This window comes from Gekko japonicus, unplaced genomic scaffold (genome assembly GCF_001447785.1).
Source record: "Gekko japonicus isolate JY-2015 unplaced genomic scaffold, Gekko_japonicus_V1.1 scaffold4953, whole genome shotgun sequence".
NCBI lineage: Eukaryota > Metazoa > Chordata > Lepidosauria > Squamata > Gekkonidae > Gekko > Gekko japonicus.
In genome coordinates, this window is record NW_015167204.1 from 42,049 (window position 1) to 55,463 (window position 13,415).

Genomic DNA, 13,415 nt, shown 5'->3' on the forward strand with positions numbered 1-13,415 from the left:
CTGGAACCGGGATCTGCTGTTGGGCTGCAGAGGACTCAGTCATCGCTCGGCTGTGGGGCCGTTGCGTTCAGACACTCTCCGGCTGGGGTGGCCTAGCGCTGCATCCCACCTTCGTCGCCACTATTGTGTAGTGGGTTGACCGCGTGGCTAGGTCTACTCAGCTCCCATAACATGGTGCACGCTTGACTCTTACACAACTAAGACAAAGACAAACGGCCCGCAGGCCAACTATATACATATCCAGGGGACACCCCTGGATCCCATTGGGAGGTTTGAATTTCCCTCCTCGTTTCCCTTGGCTCCCATTGGAGAGACCAAGAGGCTGGTTTCCATTGTCCACCCAGGGTCAAGCCCTGGGTCATTGCTGGCCCCTTGTGGCGGCCAGCATACACAACAATAACAATATCCAGGGCTTAAAAAGTTGACCTTACGCTTTTCGGCCAAATAGGCCTTCCTCAGAGGTCATACATATGTGGCAAGATGGTTAATAATTATATTCACATAAACACAATCAGAAATATATACAAAGCATAGATTCAATAAGGACCATAAAGTAAATTGCTGTAAAAAATAAATTATCCAGAAGTGAAATCACCAGGCACAGGATAAATATGCATATAAGGCCTTTAAAGTGCAATCACTAGCCTACTGATTATAAAATAAACTTATGGTCCAAAAATGTCCTTCTTTGATTGTATTCCCAGAGTATTCACAAGTAAAAAGCAGTGTTGCGGTGCTCATCTCCGTTTCCAAGCCGAAGAGCCAGCGCTGTCCGAAGACATCTCCGTGGTCATGTGGCCAGCATGACTAAACGCCAAGGCGCACGGAACGCTGTTACCTTCCCACCAAAGTGATCCCTATTTATCTACTTGCAATTTCTTGCTTTCGAACTGCTAGGTTGGCAGGAGCTGGGGCCAGAGACGGGAGCTCACTCTGTCATGCGGCACACTCGGGTCTCGAACTGCTGAACTACCGACCTTCCACAGCCTGCAGTTCAGCGTCTTAACCCCTTGAGCCACTGCAGCTCCACCCCTTTTCAAGGTTCCTTTTCACATACCGTGCTGGATGATCCCATCTTCAAGCAACGCCTGGCAAAGCTCGACGGCCTCTTTGCGGCTCACCGTCTCTCCTTCCTGGATCAGCCAGTCGATCATTTCGCAGCCGAGGAAGGTTCTTTGGTACTTCACCGAGTTCTCCTCTCTTACTCTCAGGATCGAGTCCTCCACGCTGATCAGCCTGAAGTCAAGGAAGGGCAAGATAAAAAGACTGACGTGGATCAGAGCTGATATTCGGGTCACAAGGTACAGCCCTCATTGGGAGGTTGCACTTTTAAATGCTTCCTACAGCGTACAAAGAAAACGGGGACGGCAAAGGATGAGATGGTTAGACAGTGTCATAGATGCAACGAACATGAAGTTGAGCAAACTTCAGAGGACGGCGGAAGACAGGAAGGCCTGGCATGATCTGGTCCATGGGGTCGCAAAGAGTCGGACTCGACTGTGCGACTGAACAACAACAAACAGTGTATCTTCAAAAAGAAGGACTATACAGCCTCTGTATTTTAGTGGATTTCTTTTTCAGAACACTTTATTAGAATACTGAATGTAGTGCAAGGAATATTGGGATGTTTTGCTGCATCCACCTCAAAAAAGAAGAAGAAAATGCTGTTTCGTGATTTCCACACCTGAGAGGAGAGAACGGAAAGTCTCAGTTTATTTCCCACAATTAGAAAAGATACCTTTACACATCTATCTGCTATTTTGACATATTTATTGCTTTACAACTGTTGACCTTGTAACCTTCAAGAAAAGAAAAAAATGCATGTGCCCATATTTAACATCAATGATCAATACATTTAATTAAACATACAAAGTAGAACAAATTTTCCAAAAACAGGTAGAAGTAGAACAATTTTTCAAAAACAAGGTAGAAATTCACTGGTGAAGTTTGAAACAAGTAGAAATTCACAGGTGGCGTTTTGCCACACCACTTATGTGAATTCAAGGAAGCCCTTAATCTGAAAGGATGTAGTAATGTTTTGCCAGATGACTCGACAGACCCCTAGTTCTAAATCCGTTTCAGTGATTTTTTTTCAAGAATCATGCTGGATATAGACATCTATAAAGCATATTCAAATACAGCAATCTTCAGTGAGTCCCAATGCAGAATCTACCATTTCCTGGAACCTCCCTTCAAGTTTCTGAAGTATTTCACCATTTACATTAGAGGGAAAGGTTCTGACTACCATATTCTCTAGAGAAAACAAGCCAGATCATTTTGAGAATTTAAGCCCAAAGATTTTAATGTTCCAAATCTAAAAATGAACCGTGCTTCAAGATATAGTAATGTTTTTTTTAACATCAGCTTTGTTGTAGCAATGATGTTTAAACTTGTAAAAACCTACAAATCTAATATCCTCTGGTTTGTGCCCTTTGCTAATGAAGTGAGATGTTAAAGGGGCTTCGGTCAATTTTGTTTTCACCCTCGATCTATGTTCCAAAATGCGAACCCTTAAAAAGGTCTTTCACTCTTTCATAGGTACCACAATCCACATGGGCAAAAGATCAAATATAAGACTCCTTTGGACTTGCAATTAATAAAACTGTTAATTTTCAGAGTCCCCCCCAATGCTATTAGTTATTTCTTTAGTCTCCACTGCCATAGAACAGGCTGCACAACCAGAGCATTTGTAGAACCCATTTGTATTTTGCATATTCATTTATGATGAGAAGAGTATGAAGGCATATGATATAATACTCTACATTTCAGGTGCAAATGACTAAATGAACAAAAGAACTACAGTTTCAAGAAGGAAGCACATTATCTTCCAAGGTACCAAAGCACAATAGACCTTCATGCATTACCTACATGTAGCCTATGTGATATCGTTTGATATATGATGTGATATAAGACGGTGAGAGGTCTGGAGACCAAGTCTTATGAGTAAAGGTTGAAGGAACTGGGTATGTTTAGCTGGAGAGGAGACGACTGAGAGGTGATATGATAACCATCTTCAAATACTTGAAGGGCTGTCATATAGAGGATGATGCAGAGTTGTTTTCTGTATCCCCAGAAGGTTGGACCAGAACCATTGGGTTGAAATTAAATCAGAAGAGTTTTCGGCTAAACTTGAGGAAGAACTTCCTGACAGTCATAGCAGTTCCTCAGTGGAACAGGCTTCCTCAGGAAGTGGTGGACTCTCCTTCTTTGGAGGTTTTTAAACAGAGGCTGACAGCAGTGTGGATTCTGTGAACTTAGGCAGATCATGAGAGGGAGGGCAGGAAGGGTTGCCTCAGTGCTTAGTTCTTGTGGCCCTTTCTTACACAACTGGGTAAATCCTGATTGCCACTTTGGGGTCAAGAAGCAAATTTTATCCAGGCCAGTTTGGCCAGGGAACCTGGAGGTTTTTTGTTGTCTTCTGGGCATGGAATTGCGGTTACTGTGGGTGTGGAGGGGGAGGTATTTGTGAATTTCCTGCATTATGCACTGGGTTGGACTAGATGGCCCTGGAGGTCTCTTCCAACTCTATGATTCTGTGATTTTGCACATTACTTAAAATGCAATTAATTGTGCAGTACTGACAACACTTTCCTGTGAGTAAGCATCATTAAATAGACATGAATAGGGATCTGAGTAGGCCTGGTTAGGATTTCTCTCTGACCCTGTTTCCTCCTTCCATTCCTTTTTTTTTTTTTTGTATAGTTAGTTAACAACTACACCAGTATTTGACAGCAATTAACTAATGTGAATTATTAATCTATTTTTCTTTAAAAAATGGGTTCTTTCAAGTTTATTGTGTCATTGCTTACGTTTGTTATAAAAGAAACCATATTTATTTGTATTTCAAATAACAACTTTTAATGTGTTTTTGACCTTTTAGAGCAAACAGAATCATTAGCAACAAATATTTTGCCATATGCCCTGTACATATCTGAAATAGTTAGTTAATAAGGACCTTTATTCCCCAGTGCTAATTGCTTTCTTGCATAACAGTCTGGTATAGTTTTCTTGTTTTTCATGCCAGCTGTAAATTTAGTTATGGTATACATGCTGCATTCTTTCACAGATTTTATTAAGAGCAGAAAACATAAACAGGGAGTAACAGGGAGTCAAGAAATGTTGAACAAATGATAAAATGGGGCCCTTTCATTATTCCCTAGCCATGTGGTCATGGGATGATTGTGTGGATGTTTCCCATGGAATCTGCTCCCTTTTTCTGTGGGTTCTGATTATATATGGTAAGACCTTCACAATCAACTCCCATCCTATTTTCAAGGGATTTAGTCCTGAGAACAGTCCTGAGTCTAGCTAGATCAGATCAAATACAGTCCATCTAGCCAACATCCTTTCCCCTTTAAACTCCTCATGAAAGAGGGACAGTGTATTTTGTATCAGCAAATGCAGCCTATGTAGAGGGAAATCTACTTTCAATGCTAATACCGATTCACCAAAAATGCACATGGTATTCACTGGAAAGACTCAGGTTGGAATGAGGTGTTTACTGGGAAGATGCAGGCGCTTACTAACTGGCTTGTACAAGAGGAATCCCTGATATTCGGTGCTCAGCGAATATTAAAATTTAACACAAGTCTAGGGCCAGAAGTAAACTCCAGTAGTTCCTCAGCATAGTTTTTGTGTGGTATCTGGTATGGAAATTAATTTTCACAAGAGCTGGTGGAGGAGAGAGGAAACTAGAGAATTGTCTCAGCAATGTACCATTTTACAGGCTCACCAAGTGTCACCACATTATGCCCACTCCTGATTGCCTTAGTAGAAGCATAACTGGAAAAAGTGCAGAGTCTTCCTTGGCCAGAAGCCACAGAAGCTGCTTTCCTTCTGGATAGTAATTAAGATTTTTAATCATGCATTTGGAAACAGTGCAATAATTACAAACAAAGTGAGGAGATTCTTTGATGAGAAGACAATCTTAAATGCTACTGAAGTTGCTGGCAATTCCAAAATAAATTAAATGGCATTTGCTTGCTACAGTACATGATGCCATTAGCTAAGGAGTGCACAATGATTCTATGAAACAGCAGAACACTTTGTATGCAGTTCAACAAAAATGTGTAAATGCTCATAAAAAAGAGACAGAAGGACTAACCACAAAATCCACACACACACACCATTTTGCCCTTTGTAAAATAAACAACCAAGTAGTGTTTCTAAGAAGTGGATAGGAAATACAACTATCTGACATTGCAGCATGGAGATATCTTATAAAATTCTTCCACTCACCTGACAAAATGGAATGTTTCACTGAAACCATTGTGAGGAATGCTGTAATGTTATTCACCTCATATTATTCTTACTTTGATACCATCACCCATGGTATCTTTGTAATCCAAATGACTGAGGCAGGTATTCTGCAGGTTCTATTCCTGTCCCAATTATCAGATGGTAGGCGGGCAAGAGAAAACCCATGACAAAGCACTACTGGATTCTGCAGGGTTCCCTCTTATATCCCAGTGCTATTTCTGATCTGAATGGGAAGAACATAGGAGGTGACCATGGTATGCAGAGGATACTCATATCTCTCCCCCCCCCCCTTTCCAAGAGAAAGGACAAAGTTTGAGTCCAGTGGCACCTTTAAGACAATAAAGGTTTATTCTCCATATAAGTTTTTGTGTGTATGCACACTTCTTCAGAAGTGGGCATACAAAAGCTTATACCCAGAATAAAACCTTGTTGGTCTTAAAGGTGCCACTGTATTCAAACTTTGTTCTGCTGCTTCAGACCAGCACAGCTACCCACCTGCATTTTTCCAAGGGTGTCAGGGATATATTGAAAGTTCTAAATGACCGCCTGAAGATGGTAATGGATTGGGACTAATAAATGGAAGTACACGCCCTATAAGACTGTTGATCAATAATGTTGGTAATTAAGCAGTCATCAGATTGTTATTTGAGGGTACTATTAGATCTGTGCCTATAGAAGGAGGCTGCATGGGCTGCTGTGGTTACCAGCTGAAGCTTTTCCTCGACGAGCATGATTTTGCTATGGTCATTGACGCTCTGATCAAATCCAGATCAAAGCAATATCCTATCCATGGGTTCTGACTTTGAAGACCGTTCAGAAGCTTCAATTGGTACATAATGCAGCTGTGAGATTAATGGCAGGCACAAATTATAGGAAATATATCTTGTAAGTACTAAATGAACTACTTTGGCTGCTGTTTTGCTTCTGGGCTGAAATAAAAGGTGCTGGTTGTGACTTTTAAAGCCCTAGATGGCTTCGGATTGGCATGTAGAGTTGCCTGCTCCCATTTGACTTAGCCCACCCACTATAACAGCAGTTAACATGTCCTACCCACATGCCTTAGCCTTTGAAAACAGGGGAAGATAATCTGATGAAACTGACATTATAGTATTACAGAGCGGGTGCAGGCATTTTGACAGCTCTGGGAAGATTAAATACATTGCTTGGGGGTGGGGCAGAAAAGTACTCTACAGCAGTAGGCAAGGACACTGAAATGCAGCAGCAGCAACAGCAGTCCCAACCTGAGATTATATGCATATCAGTGGGGCAGAAAATAAATGAGTTTGTACAGACACCACCAGGAGTATGTCCACCCATGGCTATTATCCCCCTGAGCCCATCATGGCAGAAGCAATGCTAAGCATTTAACCACCCACCCACCCATCCTCCTTTGGGCAGGATGAGTAAAGGAGCATAGAAGCTTGGTTTACTGATGAAGATATACTCAAATGGGTGGAGAAATTAGAGAATATTAACAATGAAGAACTCCCCATCTCTCCCCCCCCATGTTTAGGTCCCTGAGATCCAAAAACAGCAGTATCCACCAGTCCCACAGGGAGGCAGGAATTAGAGTCCCATACATTTGCCATGTGAGTATACTTTGCCTGAAGAAAGATCCTTAATTTGCAGATTATTTTGAAATGTATTAAAGTCTTTAAAATTGACTGGAATGTAGACAAGACATACCTATGGGCACAAAGATTTGTGCACACAGAGCCCCAAACATCCCCTAAAATCTTATTCCTTATTCTACCCCCAAAACTAGGATTTCAGGAAGCATTTGGAGCTGCCATGGGAGGGGTGAGGGAGAAAAATCACACTCTGTGGGCTGAAATCCTTCTGTTTGTTGAAATTTTAGCCTATATCCAATTCCACCCCCCCAAAAAAAAAAAATTGTTTGCTTGTATTACTTCCACTTAAATTACTTTTTGCTAGGGTTTGTCTCAAGAGAAACAGCTGGAGAAAAAAAGCAGAATTTCAGTGCTAACACAGTAGCTAGAGATTTCAAGGAAGGGGGAACCAAAGCAAGTTTCAAAAGGGAATTTCTCAAAGAAGCTTATGATTCCCCATCCCAACAAACCCTTGAAAAATCAGATCTTCATCGTTAGCCCTTCGGGGCCTTTTAAATACAGAGTGCGGGCAGAAAGCACCGTCCATTCTCAGCCGGCTTACGGCAACCCTGTAAGGTTTTCACGGCAGGGGTGGGTTTGCCATCGCCTGCTTCTTCGTAGCAACCCTGAGCTTCCCTGGTGGTCTCCCATCCAAATACTAACCAGGGTTGACCCTGCTTAGCTTCTGAGATCTGACAAGATCGGGCTCGCCTGGGCTGTCCAGGTCAAGGTGGGGTGCGTGCCGAGAGCAGCTTTCCCCACAGACAACTTGAATATGGCTACAGCCACAAGAGGGCGCATCGAGCCTACAAACATCAGCATTTCATTTCTGCAGGATGAAATGCTGTCCTCTAACCTGAACTGGAGCACTCCCTGGAGAAGACCCTGATGCTGGGAAAGACTGAAGGTCAAAGAAGACGGGGATGGCAAAGGATGAGGTGGTTAGACAGTGTCATCAATGCAATGAACATGAAATTGAGCCAACATCAGAGGACGGCGGAAGACAGGAAGGCCTAGCGTGATCTGGTCCATGGGGTCGCGGAGAGTCGGACTCGACTGTGCGACTGAACAACAAAAAACAACCTGGACTGATTTCCCCTGCCGTGAGCATTCCTATGAAAACAGTTTCCAGGAGGGCCTCGGGTAGCTCTTCCCAGATAGAGCCATTTCTGAGGACCAACCTGGCAGGAATCTGTTTTGCATGTCTTTTCCTTGTGGCACCTGAAAATAGATCATCAGCCTAAGAACATAAGAGACGCCAATGTTGGATCAGGCCAAAGGCCCATCCAGTCCAACACTCTGTGTCACACAGTGGCCAGAAATACCAGTGCCATCAGGAGGTCCACCAGTGGGGCCAGGACACTAGAAGCCCTCCCACTGTTGCCCCCCCCCAAGCACCAAGAAGACAGAGCATCACTTGCCCCAGAGCCCCTATCTATACCTTGGGGCTAATAGCCACTGATGGACCTCTGCTCCATATGCTGATCCAATTCCCTCTTGAAGCCGTCCATGCTTGTAGCCGCCACCACTTCCTGTGGCAGTGAATTCCATGTGTTGATCACTCTTTGGGTGAAGAAGGACTTCCTTTTATCTGTTCTAACCCGACCGCTCAGCAATTCCATTCACCTGGCTGACCCTGAGTGTCTTCCCTTCCTCCCATTTCGAATGGTTCCTCTCCAAGGTAAGGCCAAAGTAAATATCGGGCCCGTCTCTTGCAACATCGCATGTCTGCCCAGAAGCCCTCCAGAAAGGCAGGAAGGAAGCACTGATCCCCTGGGACTGATATTCAGAGGTGGACTGCAACCAAACATGAAGGTTCCATTTTAGATAGGATGATACAGAGCTATTTGTAGACCATTCTTCCATGCATTTGTCTAACCCTTTTCCTCAGGCCCTCTAAGAGCCAAACTTCAAGTGACGGCAACCACTGGTCCATTTGTAGTTTGTAGTTTGAAGCATTTGCAAGCTGAAGCAGTTGTAGTTATTTAAAAATTGCCGTGAGTCCCCATCCAGACTGAGTGTGTGGTGCTGTGCGTAGGGATGCCTGGTCCCCCCCGGCCAACAGTGGGAGATAGCCAGAGGAACTGGTTGGCCACTGTGTGAGACAGGATGCTGGACTAGATGGACCACCGGTCTGATCCAGCAGGGCTCTTCTGCTGTTCTTATGAAGGCCTCAGCTTCTATGCCCTGTTGTTGGCTGTCCAGAAGACCTGGTTGGCCACTGTGTGAGACAGGATGCTGGACTAGATGGACCACCGGTCTGATCCAGCAGGGCTCTTCTGCTGTTCTTATGAAGGCCTCAGCTTCTATGCCCTGTTGTTGGCTGTCCAGAAGACCTGGTTGGCCACTGTGTGAGACAGGATGCTGGACTAGATGGACCACCGGTCTGATCCAGCAGGGCTCTTCTGCTGTTCTTATGAAGACCTTGGCCTCCATGCCCTGTTGTTGGCCCACCAGAGGACCTGGTTGGCCCCTATGTGAGAGAGGATGCTGGACTAGATGAACCACTGGTCTGATCCAGCAGGGCTCTTCTGCTGTTCTTGTGAAGGCCTCGGCCACTGTGACCTGTTGTTGGCCCTCCAGAGGAACTGGTTGGCCACTGTGTGAGACAGGATGCTGGACTAGATGGACCACCGGTCTGATCCAGCAGGGCTCTTCTGCTGTTCTTATGAAGACCTTGGCCTCCATGCCCTGTTGTTGGCCCACCAGAGGACCTGGTTGGCCCCTATGTGAGAGAGGATGCTGGACTAGATGAACCACTGGTCTGATCCAGCAGGGCTCTTCTGCTGTTCTTATGAAGGCCTCGGCCTCTCTGCCCTGTTGTTGGCCCTCCAGAGGAACTGGTTGGCCACTGTGTGAGACAGGAGGCTGGACCTGATGGACCACAGGCCTGATCCAGCAGGGCTCTTCTGCTGTTCTTATGAAGGCCTCGGCCTCTCTGCCCTGTTGTTGGCCCTCCAGAGAAACAGGTTGGCCACTGTGTGAGACAGGAGGCTAGACTGGATGGACCACTGGTCTGATCCAGCAGGGCTCTTCTGATGTTTGTCAGCAGGTGCTCTAGCTCTGAGCCACAGCCCCTCCCCTAGTTCTGATATTGGCACAAAGGAAAGGTCCACTGAAGTGAGAAGCTCTTCCATAGGTACTCTATGTTCCTTCCACCAGAGAACCACACCAGCAGAACGGAAATGTAGTATACAACCTAGTGTTGAAAAACGTGTTAATATTCAACAGCAGGAAAGAGAACCTGGTGACAAAATAAGGACAAGTGGAAGGGGCTGTGGCTCAGTGGTAGAACATCTGCTTGGCACACAGAAAGTCCCAGGTTCAATCCCCAGCATTGCCAGTTAAAAGGATCAGGTGATGTGCAAGACATCTACCTGAGGCTCAGGACAGCTGCTGCCAGTCTGAGTAGACAATACTGACTTTGATGGAGCAAGGGTCTGATTCAGTATCCGGCAGCATCACGCGTTTGGATTTGTTTCTTGCAAGGGACAAACCGAATTGAAATATTCGAGCCGAACCGAACCGCACCGAAGGGGTTTCCGAAATTCAGACTCTATCCGGCAGCATCACGCGTTTGGATTTGTTTCTTGCAAGGGACAAACCGAATTGAAATATTCGAGCCGAACCGAACCGAACCGAAGGGCTTTCCGAAATTCAGACTCACATACTTCTCATAGAGGCTCTGTCCTCGCAGGAACACCTTCACATCCTTGTTGAGGGGGAAGGTCCCGTCGTCCTTGCGGAAGCGATAGAGCAGTTTGGCATCCTTGTAGTCGAAATGTTCGTCGCAGACTGAAAAAGGGAGTTTCCAGAGTGGGGATCAGCACCTTTCAACTCAGACACACAAATTGTGTTGCCCGTCACCCCCCCCCCCGGGGATATGGGGGGGGTCCCCTGCTAACAGGCCCCACCACCCAGCCACTGATCAGCTGGCCAGCGGGGGAACTTACTCCAAAAAAGAGGGAGGCTCTGCAGAGGTGCAATGATATGCCTGCGTCACTGCCCATGCATCCCGGAAGTGATATCATCACTTCAGGGGTGTTGGAATGATGCTCTGGTATTTGGGCAAAAACTCTATGGTAGAAGCCAGATCTACCATGGAGCTTTTGCCGGAATACCAGAGTGTCACTCCGACATCCCCAATGTGATGACATCACTTCCAGGTCACGAGGGCAGTGCCGTCGACACATCGCTGCATATCAGCAGAGCTTCCCTCCTGCTCCCAGTAAATCCCCTCCCAATCCCCCACCAGTTGCCAGGAGCAACCCTAGGCTTGGGCCCTGCGGATCCCTTCCACTAGTTGTGCTGCTTTCTTCTGGTGCAAAGAACTTTCCCTTGATGCCGCCCCACGGAAGACTCGTTGCTCTGGAAGAAGGTTGCACGTTAGCTGAATGGATCTGACTGCAGGATCCAGCTTTCTATATTCTGCTTCGAAATGCATCAAAAGGAACCTTTTATGGCAGGGGTCCCCAACCTTTTTGAGCCCGTGTACACCTTTGGTATTCTGACACAAAGTGGTGGGCACAGCAACAAAACAGCAGTCAAAGGAGGCAATGCCAACCACAAAATGGCCGTCACGGAAGGCGGAGCCAACCGCACAGAGGAAGCCCAAGGGGAGGGAAGAAAAGGGATAATTTAATTTTTCAAATCTGAATCTGCCCAGCCACTCAGGTGGCCAGTCAGAAGCCCTGCTGGACTAATGCCCGGCCCCAACCACCTTCTAAAAGGTAATTGGTGGCAGGGCTCTTTTCGTAGAAAAAGCCCAGCAGGAACTCATTAGCATAATAGGCCACACCCAACAGCAGGAACTCATTAGCATATTGGGCCACACCCCTGACCGCACAGCTCATTAGCATATTAGGCCGCAGCCCCATGTTGCCAAAAGTGTGGTCATCCAGCCACACCCACCTTTTGCTTCTTATTCTGTTTACCTTGTTTGTTGTCAAAACCCAGGGCCCTTTTTTGTAGCAGGAACTCCTTTGCATGTTAGGCCACACACCCCTTATGTAGCCAATCCTAATGAGTTTCTGCTGTTGGGTGTGGCTTATTATGCTAATGAGTTCCTGCTGGGTGTGGCCAACTCGGGAGCCAGTCGGAACTCCGTTCCTGTGCGTTCCTGCCCAAAAATAGCCCTGATTGGTGGACACCTGGAAAGTTGTCAGCAGGTGCCGAGATGCCCAAGGGCATCATGTTGGGGATGTCTGACTCAGCAAATGGTTCTCTGCCAGGGAAGGTATCCCACCAAAACAGTTAGCTCATCTCCCCACCCAACAGGAGTGTTCTGAGTGGCGTGTCTGTGCACGGCACAAAGCTATAAAGCAATACATCCACTCGCTACCTTGTCTTCCCAGGATGGATTTGAGTCTTCAAATATAACTACATTTTGGACATCAAAATCTGGCCTTAAATCTCTCCAGTTTCTATGTAACTGAAACAGGTTTTGTCCTGTTCTTATCATGGGAAACGCCTTTTTTGCTTAATATAATTTTGCGAGATAAAGGAACTGTGCCTTTGACTTTCCATTCGTCACTGCCTCGCCTATTTGCGTGAACTCTTTTTCAGGGTACGTGTGCCCGTATCAATAAGGGGGGGAAACAATTAAGATCAAACGAATTCCATTGGGCTACGACAGTTCCTGACTTAAGTGAGGGCTCCCAAAAGCAAGTTACTTCAGGCGGTGAGTCAAAAGGACACAATTATCTTTCCACCTGGGAGGGAAAACAGCCCGTATGGACCAGACAAAGGAAAATCAGACACAGCGAAAACCATGCCCGACGCTATGCAATTTAGAGAGGATTATCATACTCTAATGACGTCCTGGATAAACAGCCAAGAGTTTGTTCCTTGCCAGTGTCCTATTACTTAATTAAAAGTCCTGGGATTCTTTTGAAATGGCCCTCCTGGCTGTGGAAGAAAAGAAATCAGATTTATGTGCAAATGATTAACCCAGAACTAATTGCAGACACATTGGGAGCACCACAGTGGAGTTTGAGTTGATTCCAGGTTGCTCACGCTTCCCCCAGGCGACAGATGGCAGGAGACAGAATGTTCACCTTGGTGGACAGTTCCAGCTGAGACAAAAGACCTCCAAACATTATTCCTTTGGCTAAGATCAAGACGAGTCGCCCTGTTAGTCTGTCTGCGGCAGGAGAAAAGAGCAAGAGTCCCGTAGCACCTTAAAGACCAACACAATTTGTGGCAGGGGAGGCGCTTCTGTGAGTCACTACTCACTTCTTCAGATATCTGCTCTTTGCTCTTTCCTTTTACTAAAAAAGAAATGCACTGCGTTAAAGGTCATGCCTCCCCTCCTGCTTTTTTAAAAACGTTATTAACTACTTCGTTGTTGACCCAGACGTCTAGTAAGGGGACACACCAAAACATGAATCTGCCCTCTACTGAATCAAAGAACAGGTATAAAGAAAACAGTTGTGAGTGTCTGACCCACAAATCAAGCAGTCAACAAGACTTGCAAAGAAAATGCTTACTATGTATTACAGTCTGAAGCACTACAACACAATAAGTCAATTCCTACAAATCATAAGA

At 45.6% G+C, this 13,415-nt stretch overlaps 1 protein-coding gene across 1 annotated transcript in view; it reads right to left on the bottom strand.

The window, feature by feature from the left end:
* Positions 1 to 13,415, bottom strand: part of LOC107112090 (DEP domain-containing mTOR-interacting protein-like) — a gene marked incomplete at its 5' end in the record, with an annotated part of 32,031 nt that overhangs the window by 12,869 nt on the left and 5,747 nt on the right. Inside the window, 2 exons of the mRNA XM_015413162.1 lie at positions 1,058 to 1,236; positions 10,541 to 10,664. Coding sequence (XP_015268648.1) covers positions 1,058 to 1,236; positions 10,541 to 10,664 — 303 coding nt within the window. The remainder of the gene's footprint in view (positions 1 to 1,057; positions 1,237 to 10,540; positions 10,665 to 13,415) is intronic.